Source organism: Anopheles stephensi, chromosome 2, assembly GCF_013141755.1.
Source record: "Anopheles stephensi strain Indian chromosome 2, UCI_ANSTEP_V1.0, whole genome shotgun sequence".
NCBI classification, from domain to species: domain Eukaryota; kingdom Metazoa; phylum Arthropoda; class Insecta; order Diptera; family Culicidae; genus Anopheles; species Anopheles stephensi.
Window position 1 is genome coordinate 71,492,474 of NC_050202.1, and position 12,629 is coordinate 71,505,102.

The window sequence follows — 12,629 nt, forward strand, 5'->3', positions numbered from 1 at the left end:
CTTAAAAGCATTTCAAAGGGCCCGTATGTGTGGAAGGACTGGGCTGGCCATGTCATGAGAATGACACCGGACGACCCAGCCCGTTAGGTCCTTTTAGGCAGTCCACACGGACAGAGAGGGCGTGATAGGCTCAAACTGAGATGGATCGATAGCGTTCATGCGTCCGCCAGAACAACCGGAATAATCGATTGCAGACGACGGCGTTAAACCGTGAGCGGTCTCGAGGATTGCGAAGCATTTGTCGAGGCGAATTAGTAAGTAAGTAAACTTAATCCTGCAACAGCTCCAAACATGCCCTGTTGATCGGACATGTCGGCTGAAGCACGAGCTATATTTATTCGGTCCCGGGTCTCTCCCAGCTCTGGGTTCCCTTACAATATGTGTAAATTAAAGTTGAGGACTGTTTTGAATTAATAATTGTATTGGGGGGGTGTCCTTCCCACATTGCTGAGGACGACTTTAGCACCACTTTATCAAGTATCAGGATGACCCCTTCTTCTACTTCTTCCTTGGCACTACAATCTCGAGAGGTCTCGGCCTGCCATTTTTGGCTATCTGTGACTTAATTTTACCCGTAACGAAGTAGAGGTAGACAAGGCCCTACGGGCTGGGAGGCTATCTGAAAGGGATTTGAGCCCCGGTCCTGCCCTGTGAAGATTGAAGCCATTAGGATGACCTCAGAGGATCATAATTGTGAGATAGCCCATGTTCATGAAAGCAATTTGCTCTAGTGAGGCCCATTTTAGAGTACATTTCAGTCTTTTGGTCCTTAAAAATATGCTCCTAAAAATGTTCACAATTTGCTGTTTTAAAATTGGACTTAAAAAAAGACGAATTAACGTGCAGATTAAATTCATAGCAGACTTAGTATGAGAGACAATCGCTGCAATATCTCCAACAGATTACACAGTCACACTAGTGACATCTCGATAGAATTCAACGAAACTTAAAAAAAATACACATGACTTTAGAATCCAGGCCATAGAATTGTCAACAATATTATCCGTCTGGCTGATTTTCCGGTGCAAGTTTGTTTGATTTGAATACATTGACCAAACACAGATAATGCCCTGTATCTAGCTCATGCTTATTTCAGCAAACCCATCTAAACCATTGAACAACTCCTAACCTTCGACAGGTTTAGAAAAAAGTATTTAAAAATCGTAGCATTCGTCCTTTTTTATCTCATCACCCCTATCAGATTCCTGGCTCATGACTCATCTAATTAAGCACGTATCACCAAACACGATCATCCTCAATAGAATAATTGCAGTAATAGCTACAGCACGTGAATGCAAATGTTCCAACCGTGAACCCCAACTAAACATAATTACCGTAATTGATTTACATCTTTCTAACTAACTAGTTCCTACACTTCCAAAGCCATCACCGCCAGCGTTGATTTATTTTATTTTGCTAGTAACTTATCTGTCTGAAATTCCGTCTCCAACCACGAAGCTATCAAGACGTGTTTCTTTCGAGCGCTTCACGTTGATGCTAACGGCAAAAACACGATACGTGCCAAAGCCACTGACCCCAAAATCGCTTATCGCTAGAGTGAAAGTTTTAGAACGTGTGCGAAGCGAACCGTGCGATTAGAGTTGTTTTGTGCTCTCAGTGCGTAGTCGTCTCGTCCAGTGTTACGTGTGTCGGTGAGAGAGCGGTGCAACGTGTAAGTACTCTCGCGCGGTGTACTATCTCTCTCGCTAAGTGTTGTCCGGTAAGTCCTTGCGTGTCGTGTCATCCCTTTCCCTCCCTAGTGTAAAGCGTTTAAACCATTCGCACGGCTCTACCATGGAGGTAGAGCCGATCGATGGATCGGACACAGGCTTCACTACAGTGAAGCGCAAAAATTCCGATCCAGGCGAATCAGCAAAAAAAAGACCAATTATAGTTCCGGGGGTTTCACCTTCGCCTCCTTCTGGGGATCTAAACAAAAGGAGCAGGGCATATCATGCATCCTACAAAGGAGTGCATGATGTTTATTTCATGCCCAGGAATAAACCCCTGGATGTTAGATCGATCACCGCGTCGATCTATAAAAAATACCCGGGGGTCCTGGATGTTCTTCGGCTGCGTCCGAATAAACTGAGGGTCTCCGCAAAAGACCGGCTGCAAGCCAATGCTATTGCGGCCGATCCGGCCTATACGGAGGATTACCGGGTATACATACCCGGTGGACTGGTGGAAGTCATTGGTGTTGTCGATGACTTCGAATACCCGCTAGAGGAAATCCTAAAGTACGGAGAGGGGGCATTCCTGCACCAGTCAACTCCTCGTGCCAAGGTCCTTGAGGTGAAAAAACTGTTCGCTTCAAGCATGGTTGACGGAAAGAAGGTGTTTCGCGAGACATCCTCGCTCCGGATCACCTTCGAAGGCACTGTTCTGCCGAATTCTCTCCTTTTTGAGGGACTTCGTGTGCCAATCCGTCGACCATTCGTGACAAAAGTCGCGAATTGTAATAATTGTAGCCAGATTGGGCATTCTGCTCCATACTGCACAAACGCTACAAAGTGCAGTAAATGTAAAGGAGCGCACTCTACCGCAGAGTGCAAGACCGCTCCCAAAACATGCATCCATTGCAAGAAGGAATGGCATGAGGTAACCTCCTGTCCTGTCTACCGTAGGAGACAGGCGGAGCACAAGCGGACCATCATCCAGAATGCCAGGGGTTCGTACGCCGATGTTTTGAAGACGACTCCAAGCGTGAATCCGTTCGACTCGCTTTCGATTTTTGCGGAAAACGAACCGTTGCCCAATCTGGCTCCGCTCACGGGAGTAAAACGATCGTCATTCCCTAGGCTGCCGATCAAAAAGACACCCAGAAAGAGATCATCTCTTCCCAAAAAGGCAACACGGTGTCATGTGGAAACAACACCAGTCCCTCCTCGGGACAATCCCACACGTGATGCTGGCTCCTCCACCAAACCCCGTAAAAATCCGAGTCCCAAAAACCTGGCGTTCCCAAGTGAACCCAGATCCTTCTCCCAGATCCCCACTCTGTCAGAGATCCTTCAATCTCTGATCGAGACTCTTAACCTCCCACAACCACTTGCGGGAATGATCCCTTTGGTGTTTCCTTTCCTAAGAGGAATGGTCAAACAATGGCTGGAACAATGGCCTTGCCTTAGTATGATGGTCCGTTTGGACGAATAATCAGTCCAATGGCCACCATACTACAATGGAACTGCAGAAGTTTTTTAGGAAAAATAGACTCCCTCAAAGTTTTATTAAGGGAACACAATTGCAATGTGTTTGCCCTAAGCGAAACTTGGCTCTCACCCGAAAAGCAAATAACCTTCCCGGGATATAATATTATTCGTCAAGATCGATTTGACCAAGCTAGTGATAGGCGTGGTGGGGGAGTTTTGATTGGTATTCGAAGTAGTCACAGCTTCAACAGAATACACCTCCCTACACCCGAGGGCATTGAATACGTCGCCATCCAGGCAAAGCTAGGAAATCTTGACCTTTCGATTGCGTCTATTTATATCCCACCGGGAGCCAATCTTTACTCTGAGAAGATCAAAAAGGATCTTGAAACGTTAGCTACGGTTCTTCCAAAGCCGTTTTTTATCCTAGGCGATTTTAACGCTCATGGACAAGATTGGGGTTGCTTGCACGATGATAGTCGAGCACCAATCATTAGGGATTTCTGCGACACCTTTAGATTGACCATCTTAAACTCTGGTGAAGCAACTAGGGTGTCATCTCCTATGGCACGTAATAGCGCAATAGACCTATCTCTATGTACGTCATCCTTAGGGCTGGATTCAAAGTGGAAGGTGATCCAAGACCCCCTTGGCAGTGACCACTTGCCAATAGAGATCTCTATTATCAATGGGAATCGTACAGCCGATCCAGTCTTCGTCGAATGTGACTTGACGAAGAACATCGACTGGACGAAATACGGCGACCTTATGTTTGCTTGGCTGCGCCGTGTAGAACCCAGTTTCTTCCCTGACGAGGAATATAAAAATCTCGTTCAAGCAATAAACGAGTGCGCTCTTGGTGCCCAAACAAGACCGCCCCCCCAAGCAAGGAAATTTTTGAGACCCCCCACTCCTTGGTGGGACGCGGACTGTCAAGCGGCATTCTCAGCGAAGAGGAAGGCCTTTGCCCAGTATAGAGCTACTGCCTCCACAGATCTATATGAACAATATAGAGGACTGGAGCGCAAGTGCAAAAACAGTGGACTGGAGCGCAAGTGCTTAAAGCAAAGAAAAGAAGCTACTGGAGGAGGTATGTAACCAACCTCTGTCCTTCCACTTCGCTCAGTTCGCTTCAGAGCATGGCGAGAAGGATGCGAAATAGCAGAGCGTCCAACGAAAGCGAAAGAGTTTCCGGGGCATGGCTAGAGCCATTTGCTCAGAAAGTCTGCCCAGACTTCGCTCAAGCACCTCCTTTTAAACAAAGTGCACCTGGTTGTGATTCCTCAATGGATTCACCCTTCACAATGGTCGAGCTTTCGCTTGCACTGTACTCCAGCAATAATTCCTCGCCAGGAATGGATCGTATCAGGAACAAGTTGCTCCATAACCTCCCGGACCTGGCGAAGAAGCGGCTGTTGAGGCTTTTCAACATCATGTTGGAGCTTAACACCGTCCCGTTGGAATGGAGGGAGGTGAAGGTTATCGCCCTGTTGAAACCTGGCAAACCAGCATCAGAGTACGACTCGTATCGACCGATCTCGATGTTATCGTGTCTGCGAAAACTATTTGAGAAAATGATTCTTTTTAGATTGGACAACTGGCTCGAATCCAACGGCCTTTTGTCTAGTACCCAATTTGGATTTCGCAAAGGTAAGGGTACCAACGATTGCTTGGCGCTGCTTGTATCCGAAATAGAGCTGGCTCATTCTCGAAAGGAAATGATGGCCTCTCTATTTCTTGACATCAAGGGGGCTTTTGACTCAGTATCAGTACATGTGCTGTGTCAAAAGTTAGAAACCGCGGGCTTAAGCCCAAGATTAAATAACATCGTTTTTAACCTCCTTTCTGAAAAGGCGATGAATTTCGACAACGGCCATCTGAAAATTCGGAGGGTCAGTTTCTACGGACTACCACAAGGGTCGTGCTTGAGCCCCTTGTTGTACAATTTTTATGTCAACGACATTGATACCTGCCTGGCACCAGGATGCAGCTTACGTCAATTGGCGGACGACGGTGTTGTATCAGTCGCCAGCAACAACATCGCCGATCTTCAAAGACCTTTGCAAACCACGCTGAACAACCTAGAAGTGTGGGCCAGAAACCTAGGAATCGAGTTTTCACCCGAGAAAACGGAAATGCTCATTTTCTCGTTTTTTTATGACACCGAGAGCAATAGACGCAAAAATTTGGTGAACCCTAAATTTGATATAGTCCTGTATAACAAAAAGATATCCATTGCCAGAACTTTCCGATACCTAGGCGTTTGGTTCGATAGCAAGAATGTGTGGAGGTCACATATTGACTATCTTGTCAAAAAATGCTCCAGAAGAATCAATTTTCTCAGAACGATTACCGGATTCTGGTGGGGTGCGCACCCATCAGACATCCTTAAGCTGTACAAGACAACGATACTGTCCGTCTTGGAGTATGGATGCATATGCTTCCATTGGGCAGCCAAGACGCATCTGATCCGTCTAGAACGCATCCAGTATCGTTGTCTGAGAATCGCATTGGGCTGTATGAAATCAACCCACACGATGTCGCTCGAAGTGATGTGTGGAGTGATGCCGCTAGCTCTCCGTTTTGAGCTACTCTCGCTTCGCCTTCTCGTACGCTCTACTGTCTCAAACCCATTGATAATCGAGAACTTCAACACACTGCATGAGATAGGATCTAAATGCAAAATCATGAACACATATCATGATTTTGCCTCTTTACAGGTACACCCTAGCAGTCCAGAAAATGTAAATCGTGCCAGCTTGCCAGGGTCCTGCAGTTCCCGTTTTATAGTAGATACCTCTTTAAAAGAGGATACAAAGTCTATCTCCGATAGTCTTCGCAGGACGACAATTCCCAGCATTTTTATGGAAAAGTATGGCCATTTGAACCGAAACCAATTTTACACAGACAGATCCTCCTCAGAGCAGGGCATCGGTTTTGGCGTATATAACATCGATTCCGAAGCATTTTTTCAACTACGCCGACCATGCTCAATCTACATAGCGGAGCTCGCCGCAATCTTTTACGCCTTATTGATCATAAGTGTTTGTCCTCCAGACGAATATTTCATCTTCTCCGACAGCTTAAGCGCTGTCGAAGCACTAAAGTCTGTGAAGGCAATTAAGAGCCCTGACTATTTTGTGAAAGAAATTTTAAAGGTCTTAAGCTCCTTGTTTGAAAAATCTTTCCGAATATCTCTTGTTTGGTTGCCCGCTCATTGCGGTATTCTAGGCAATGAAAAGGCAGATCAATTGGCCAAAAAGGGCGCTTCGGAAGGGTCTCTTTTTGATAGGCCTATCCTACCTCACGAGCACATGCGTGCCCCACAATCTCTCTGCATGGCTCGGTGGCAGAGTATGTGGGACACAGATGAGCTTGGGAGGTTTTTATATTCGATCACTCCCCAAGTTAGCTTGAAGCCCTGGTTCCAAGGCATCTCAGGAGATCGTGCGTTCATTCGAATGATGTCTAGGCTTAGGTCTAACCATTTCGCATTGGGTGCGCATCTCCAGCGTATAGGACGGGCCGACTCCAAAACATGTGGCTGCGGCCTCGGATACCATGACATAGATCATATTCTATGGTCTTGTCTGGAGTACGAGGCAGCACGACCCTCCCTATTGGACGCAGTTCGGGACATCGGCAGAACGCCCAATGTTCCAATTCGAGATCTGCTGGGTGGCGGGGATGATGCCTACCTGAGGGCTATTTTTGAGTTCTGCCGAGCGAATGGTATTGTAGTTTAGTACCTTACCTTCTTTCCTTCCACTCCTACTGTTTGTCTGTTATACGTGTTGTATCTCGCTTGTGTGTATGATGATGAATGACTGATTGAATGAATGAATGTATGAATGAGTGCGATATTAGAGGGGCTTGGTATGGCATAGACGGAATATCCAGGATGATCCAGGACCAAAACTACACCGTTGCAATGGCGTGTTGCAACGGTCAAAGAAAGCAGACAAGCCAGAGGGATGGAAGAACGCTGGATCTCGACACGCAGAAAACTGACGATGGCATATCCCAAAAAACAAACGGGATGAGATGATCACCTACGATACCGACCCTCGCAACCAACACTACCACGACTACTGGATGACGGATATATATCAACCGAGCTCACCCGGGATAAGGTGCCCTTTCACGGTTTGGAGAAGGAAATGTTTCCAAACCATCGTGAATTGTACTTATTTTTGTAATTTAGCTTTAAGCAATACGGCCAGGCCGTTCTTTATGAATAAAAAAAAAAAAAACTTATCTGTCTGTTAAATAAATCAAACACATCAGTAGAGTCGAACGGAGCTGTCGCACAGGCTAACAAAAGATGCTGCATCAAACAAGGATTCGCAAAAACCTATTATTTTTATTGATGGGACTTGTTCAACCACTGGCTGGCTGGTTAGATGGTGCAGCCAGCTTACCAGACCAACACACACACACACACACACACACACACACACACACACACACACACGTATGCAAATGCACTCTGTCTGATGCATTAATGTAAAAGCGCTCCACCATCAACCCCGCTGGAACTGCGGGTGGCAATTTTCCTAACTCCCTCCCAACCCAACCCTTCCGCCGCCAGCATCCATCCGACGCATAAAACCCGCACAACAACAACCCAGGTGTTGTCGAAGAGCTATTCCATTTTTGCGAGATTACACTTTTCAGCGTGTGTTCGTATCTAAATTGCTCGCGTTTTTTTGTTTCGTTCTATTAGATCGGCCATTTTCTTTTTTTTTTTTTGCCTTGCTTCCCTGCTCTGCTACCTGTGGTATGATGTTGTGCTGTTACGTGCAATAACACCGTTGTGGGGCGAGGAGATACAGGGCGGCGTTCGGTTGCATTCGCGGTGTTCGGTTGATGTTGGTAAAATGCAGCAACCCGGGCACGGCCAGCGAACGTGTCTCGCGTTGATTATTTTTCGTGTTTACTTAGGTGTGTATGTATGTGTATTTTCAACCATTACCTCGTGCTTACCATACTCGATCCTTCCTTAACTTCATTTTTCCCTCGCAATGTACACGGTTGTTGGGGGTTTTCAAACATATTCTCTCTCGGAGGGAAGAGTGTGTGGTTTTCACCTTTCAATTCTTCCTCGACACAAATGGACGAAACGAAAAACAAAAAAAAAACAACTTCGAACTGCACTTTGTCCGTTCGCACATACAGGCCATTGGGGGGAGAAAAAATTAAAACCAAAAGCCGCCATTTAAAAACAAGGCACTGGGAATCCAATGTTGAAAAATGCCACAAACTTGATCCTATCCTGAAACACTATTATAAACTGTCGAACTTCTCGTACCTCAACTACACGCCCTGTCCACGTATCCTATCCATGGAGTGAATCATGAGACAGACAGACATAGAAAAAAGCGGGTGCCTTCTCTTACTAAGCCCCCCACCCCAGGTGATGAATAGTGGATATAACCGTTTAAACATAGGCAACATCCTCAAAACTTCATCCAGCGACCCCCAATGGCCGAGAGTCAACAACAACAACGGCGGTGCTCTGTGGATAGATACGTTAAATGACCAAACAACGGCAAAAGGCTTGCCGCACGAACACACCCAGCCGAGCACGGCCACCCGTTAAGCCGTTGCATAAACATGCATTCGAAATGCAGTTAGAGAAGATTTAGTAGCGCAGTAGCGCGCCGGGAGTGCATATGGTGCACCTCCACATCCGTTGGCGGTTCTCAGTTCCCGGCGGTTTTTTTTTCCTCGTTTTGGGGTGTGAAGTTGTACTTTTTGTTAATAATTCTTGCCGATGCTGTTTGTGCATCGGATGTTTGGCCCGGTTAAAAGGTGGATTATGGAGGGCTGGTGGAAGCTGCACCTGTAGCGCGTGCTAAGTGCATCTCGCACGGTGGCACCGTTCCGACCGATATATTGATGATTTTATGGTTGTCGAATAGCCATTAAAAATGGTTTCCATTGCTCTTAAAGTGCGATCAAAGTGTTTTAAAGGGGGGTAATAAAAAGAGGGTAGAATTTTTTTTTTATTTGTGGACTGAAATTTTATATTTCATCTAAATAAAATAGAAATTTTACAATTTTGGAAGACAATAACATGCTTATTCAGTTCACAAAACAATTGTTTCGAAGTTTAAAGAATATGCGGATCTTTACAACAGGAGATGTAACTCCTCAAAACTTCTTGTAGTTATAAACCAATAAACACTTCTTTTTCATCTTCTTCTTGACCTAATAGCTACTTTTTCTTCATGCGCCGGCCATGATACCACGTGTTTGGTAGTTAAATGATAAATGATACCACGTGTTTGGTTGGTTAGTCTTCAATAGTTGGGAAACGGTTCGGTAAGGCATATAATACCCATGTCCCCTCGTTAAACCTCAATGTATGGACCGAAAAACACTACATGTTTGAAGCATTTATTTTATTAGTCACTACTTTAAATTCCAAATGTCATCAAAAGACTTTCCTTTACACTGGCAGTCATTCTTCGATGCAGTACCTCCACAAACTCATGAAGATAAGACACTTGGAGAGTAATTTCCTCAGCAATTCATTACCTATCGTTTGAAAGCAAATGGAACGTACCGAAACCCATATTTAAGCAAATGAACCCCATTGTCTAGAAGATCAGGCGGTGTATTTGGTGGGATCTGTAACGTATGGCTTATTATGACTCGTTATATCCAAAAAACAAATCCCATATGAAGTCTACACATATCAGTAAGACATATCAGTAAGATCCTTCGATATAGATTTTCTCCACCAATCCTTCAAGTCGTTGCTCAAGTCCGTTGAATGTCTTTAAAATCGACGACCCATTCATTGATATTTTCACAAGCGTCGAAATAAAATCAAGCGTCTCACAGATATTTTTCACAAGCGTCGTTATTCAGCGAGGACGACTTTGCCTCAGATATAGACAATTTGGCATAACAATTTCCATTTTGTCCAGGCAACTCTCCATCGTTTAGACGGATTTAATGATTTTAAGGGTAGACAGCTCAGCGCTTAACACTTGAGTGGCCGGAATTTGTCCCCTGTGGCAACTCTAAGCCGCTATTACTAATAGTCCGACTGTAGCTCACTATTTCTGATTTCCAAAGCATTTCAAGTGCAGTCTATAGCTTCAAATTAACTTGTATCGCTGTATTACTATGCTTATACATAATACGAACGACGATGGATAGTTGAGCGACTCGCAACAACTTAAGGATATCCAAGGAAAACCAGTTTCACGTAAAGAGCATACACAATGCTCCGTCGAACTATATTCTGATCTCGTCGATGGAGCCTGGCCTGGCTGACCAGCATTTCTTCAATCAAGACCTTAATGGAACAAAGCGCCACTCTTTTTTTCCGACGAGATCCGGATCATACCTTCTTCTTTCTTGGTCTAACGATCTCTTATGGTCTTGCCTGTCATTTCTCACGCACTAGACTTATTGATTGCTCAGAACGATTTTTGGCCCCGTATGTGTGGAAGGACAATGTACGATGATCTCACCATCGTGCAGCGAATTAGACTCGTCAGGCTCTGGAGGGCTGGTCACGTCATAAGAATGACACTGGACGACCCTGCCCGTAAAGTCCCTACAGGCCGTTCACACGGAGAGAGGAGGCGTGGTAGGCCCAAATTGAGATGGAGTGATGGCGTTGATGCGTCCGTCAGAACGGCCGGAATAATCGATTGGCAGACGACGGCGCTAAACCGTGAGCGGTATCGAGGATTGTTGCAGCAGGCCAAAACCGCAAAGCGGTTGTAGCGCCTGCATAGTAAGTAAGCAAGACTTATTGATACCGCATAGTTGGATAGTCTGCCCTCACTATGGGGGAACGGCATAGATGGGATTTGAACCCCGGTGCTGCCGTGTGAAGATCGACGCCGTTGTTTTTCATATCCCACACCATAAAAACGAAATAAAAAAGCTACAAAAAACAGTTTTAATCTAATTTACAAAATTATCAGCTGTTCACCAAAAAACAAAACAAAATCAAATTTCGATTAAATAAATATAGTACCATAATATGAACAACTATTTTTGATAAGATTTTTTTTGTTGTTGTTTGTTTATTCACCTTTTTCTCCTTAAATTATAAAACTCTATGCATTATAAAGTTCCGTCTGTGTGTGTGTGTGTGCATGTAAGGTGCTGCATACTGCATTTGTATCAATATGTTCGTCTTTCGTGTGTGTTTTTTATGTCTGTGAGTGTGTATGTGTGTATATATAGTTTGTATTCTTGTTTGTTTTCAAATGTTTCATTATGCGGCCATTTGCATGTACTCCGTCGTTCGCAACCTACTACTAACTACTCATTTCTTTTGTTTTGTTTGTTTCACTATTGTGTGCTGTGATTTTAGAATCTACTCGCTATTGTTTTGCTTTGCTTTGTTTTGTTTCGTTTTCACCTTTCATTTCTTTGTTTTGTTCTATTTTAATTTTTCACCTTTCGCTTTGTTTCATCTTATTATCGCCGGTAGGTAGGTAGAAGGTTAAACGTGCTTCTCGCAACCATCCCGCCTACACCCACACCACCACCCCCCTCCGCTACATCTTGTAAGGTATAAATTGTTCAACTGAGTTACCTGCTGGTGCTGGTTTTTGCCTTCGTTTTAAAATTAAATGTACTGATACTCCGACATCACCCTTCGTGCTTTAATATTTACGTTAATAATCTTAAATATTACGGTCTTGTCCTGTTTATGTGTTTACCATCGTATCGTGAAGTGAACGGGTTTGCTACACTTAGCATCGTAAATATTGTTTTCCTCTGCACTTGGCTATAAACTATGCGCTAACACTTTGCCCCCGTTTGTTTTGCGTTTCTTTTCCACCGTTTACCTTCATTATGGATGTAGTTTTTGTTTGCTTTCGCTATAATTATTAAAAATGTTTGCGTTCGATTGATTTTGTTAGTTTTACACATACAGCAATCGCTCACGGGGGTTTGCTTTCCCTTTTTTTCCATCCACACATTACCCATTCACACACACATACAGCCACCGTTCACCTTCTTACTCATTCGTTCAGTGAGTTCTTCCATTTCTGTTCCACAAAATCATGTACTGTGGCTTCCTCGGCGTCCGACACTCTTGCTAACTTCTAACTTCTAACCCCACTAAACAGCTTCAAGACGTCTCTCGACCACTTAAGATTCCCTATTTGACGTTACGTGGTATAGATGAGTTAGTTTTGTGGATGTGTGTGTGTCTGTGTGCAGGTATAACGTACTTTACTCTACTTTGTTCCATCTTTTCCCCCATTATGTTTCCCTCCACTTCTCTCCCCCCCCCTCTCTCTCTCTCTCTCTCTCTCTCTTTCACAAACATCCTTCCTTTCCTGTTCCTCACTCACGCAATTAACCATTTCGCCATTTTTACTGGTTTAACACTATTCTTAGATAATTTAAATGAGTCTTGTTAATGATTTCGTGGGTTTTTGTTTGAATGTACGACGTTTATACGTTCTGTTCTAACCCCCAAAGGTTCGA

The 12,629-nt window shown here is 44.5% G+C and overlaps 2 protein-coding genes across 8 annotated transcripts in view; one reads left to right on the forward strand and one right to left on the reverse strand.

The window, feature by feature from the left end:
• Window positions 1-12,629, reverse strand: part of LOC118504640 — a 132,508-nt gene that overhangs the window by 81,339 nt on the left and 38,540 nt on the right. The window contains exon 1 of one of the 7 annotated variants that reach the window (XM_036039364.1): window positions 1,335-1,750. The exons of the other annotated variants lie outside the window; for them this stretch is intronic. The gene's annotated coding sequence lies outside the window, so the exon portion shown is untranslated. Of the gene's footprint in view, window positions 1-1,334; window positions 1,751-12,629 lie in introns of those variants that run through there. 7 annotated transcript variants of the gene reach the window in all.
• On the forward strand, window positions 4,227-7,183 carry LOC118504641. The gene is made up of 2 exons (XM_036039368.1): window positions 4,227-6,884; window positions 7,020-7,183. Exons 1-2 carry the CDS (start codon window positions 4,292-4,294, stop codon window positions 7,037-7,039), a joined length of 2,613 nt encoding a protein of 870 aa, XP_035895261.1. The 5' UTR covers window positions 4,227-4,291; the 3' UTR covers window positions 7,040-7,183.

Bases quoted from the DNA above. Each gene is read 5' to 3' on its own strand.
- LOC118504641 (XM_036039368.1), top strand. From the start codon at position 4,292: ATGGCGAGAAGGATGCGAAATAGCAGAGCGTCCAACGAAAGCGAAAGA. The intron at 6,885-7,019 runs GTATTGTAGTTT...GTGCGATATTAG, and splicing joins TGAGTTCTGCCGAGCGAATG to AGGGGCTTGGTATGGCATAG.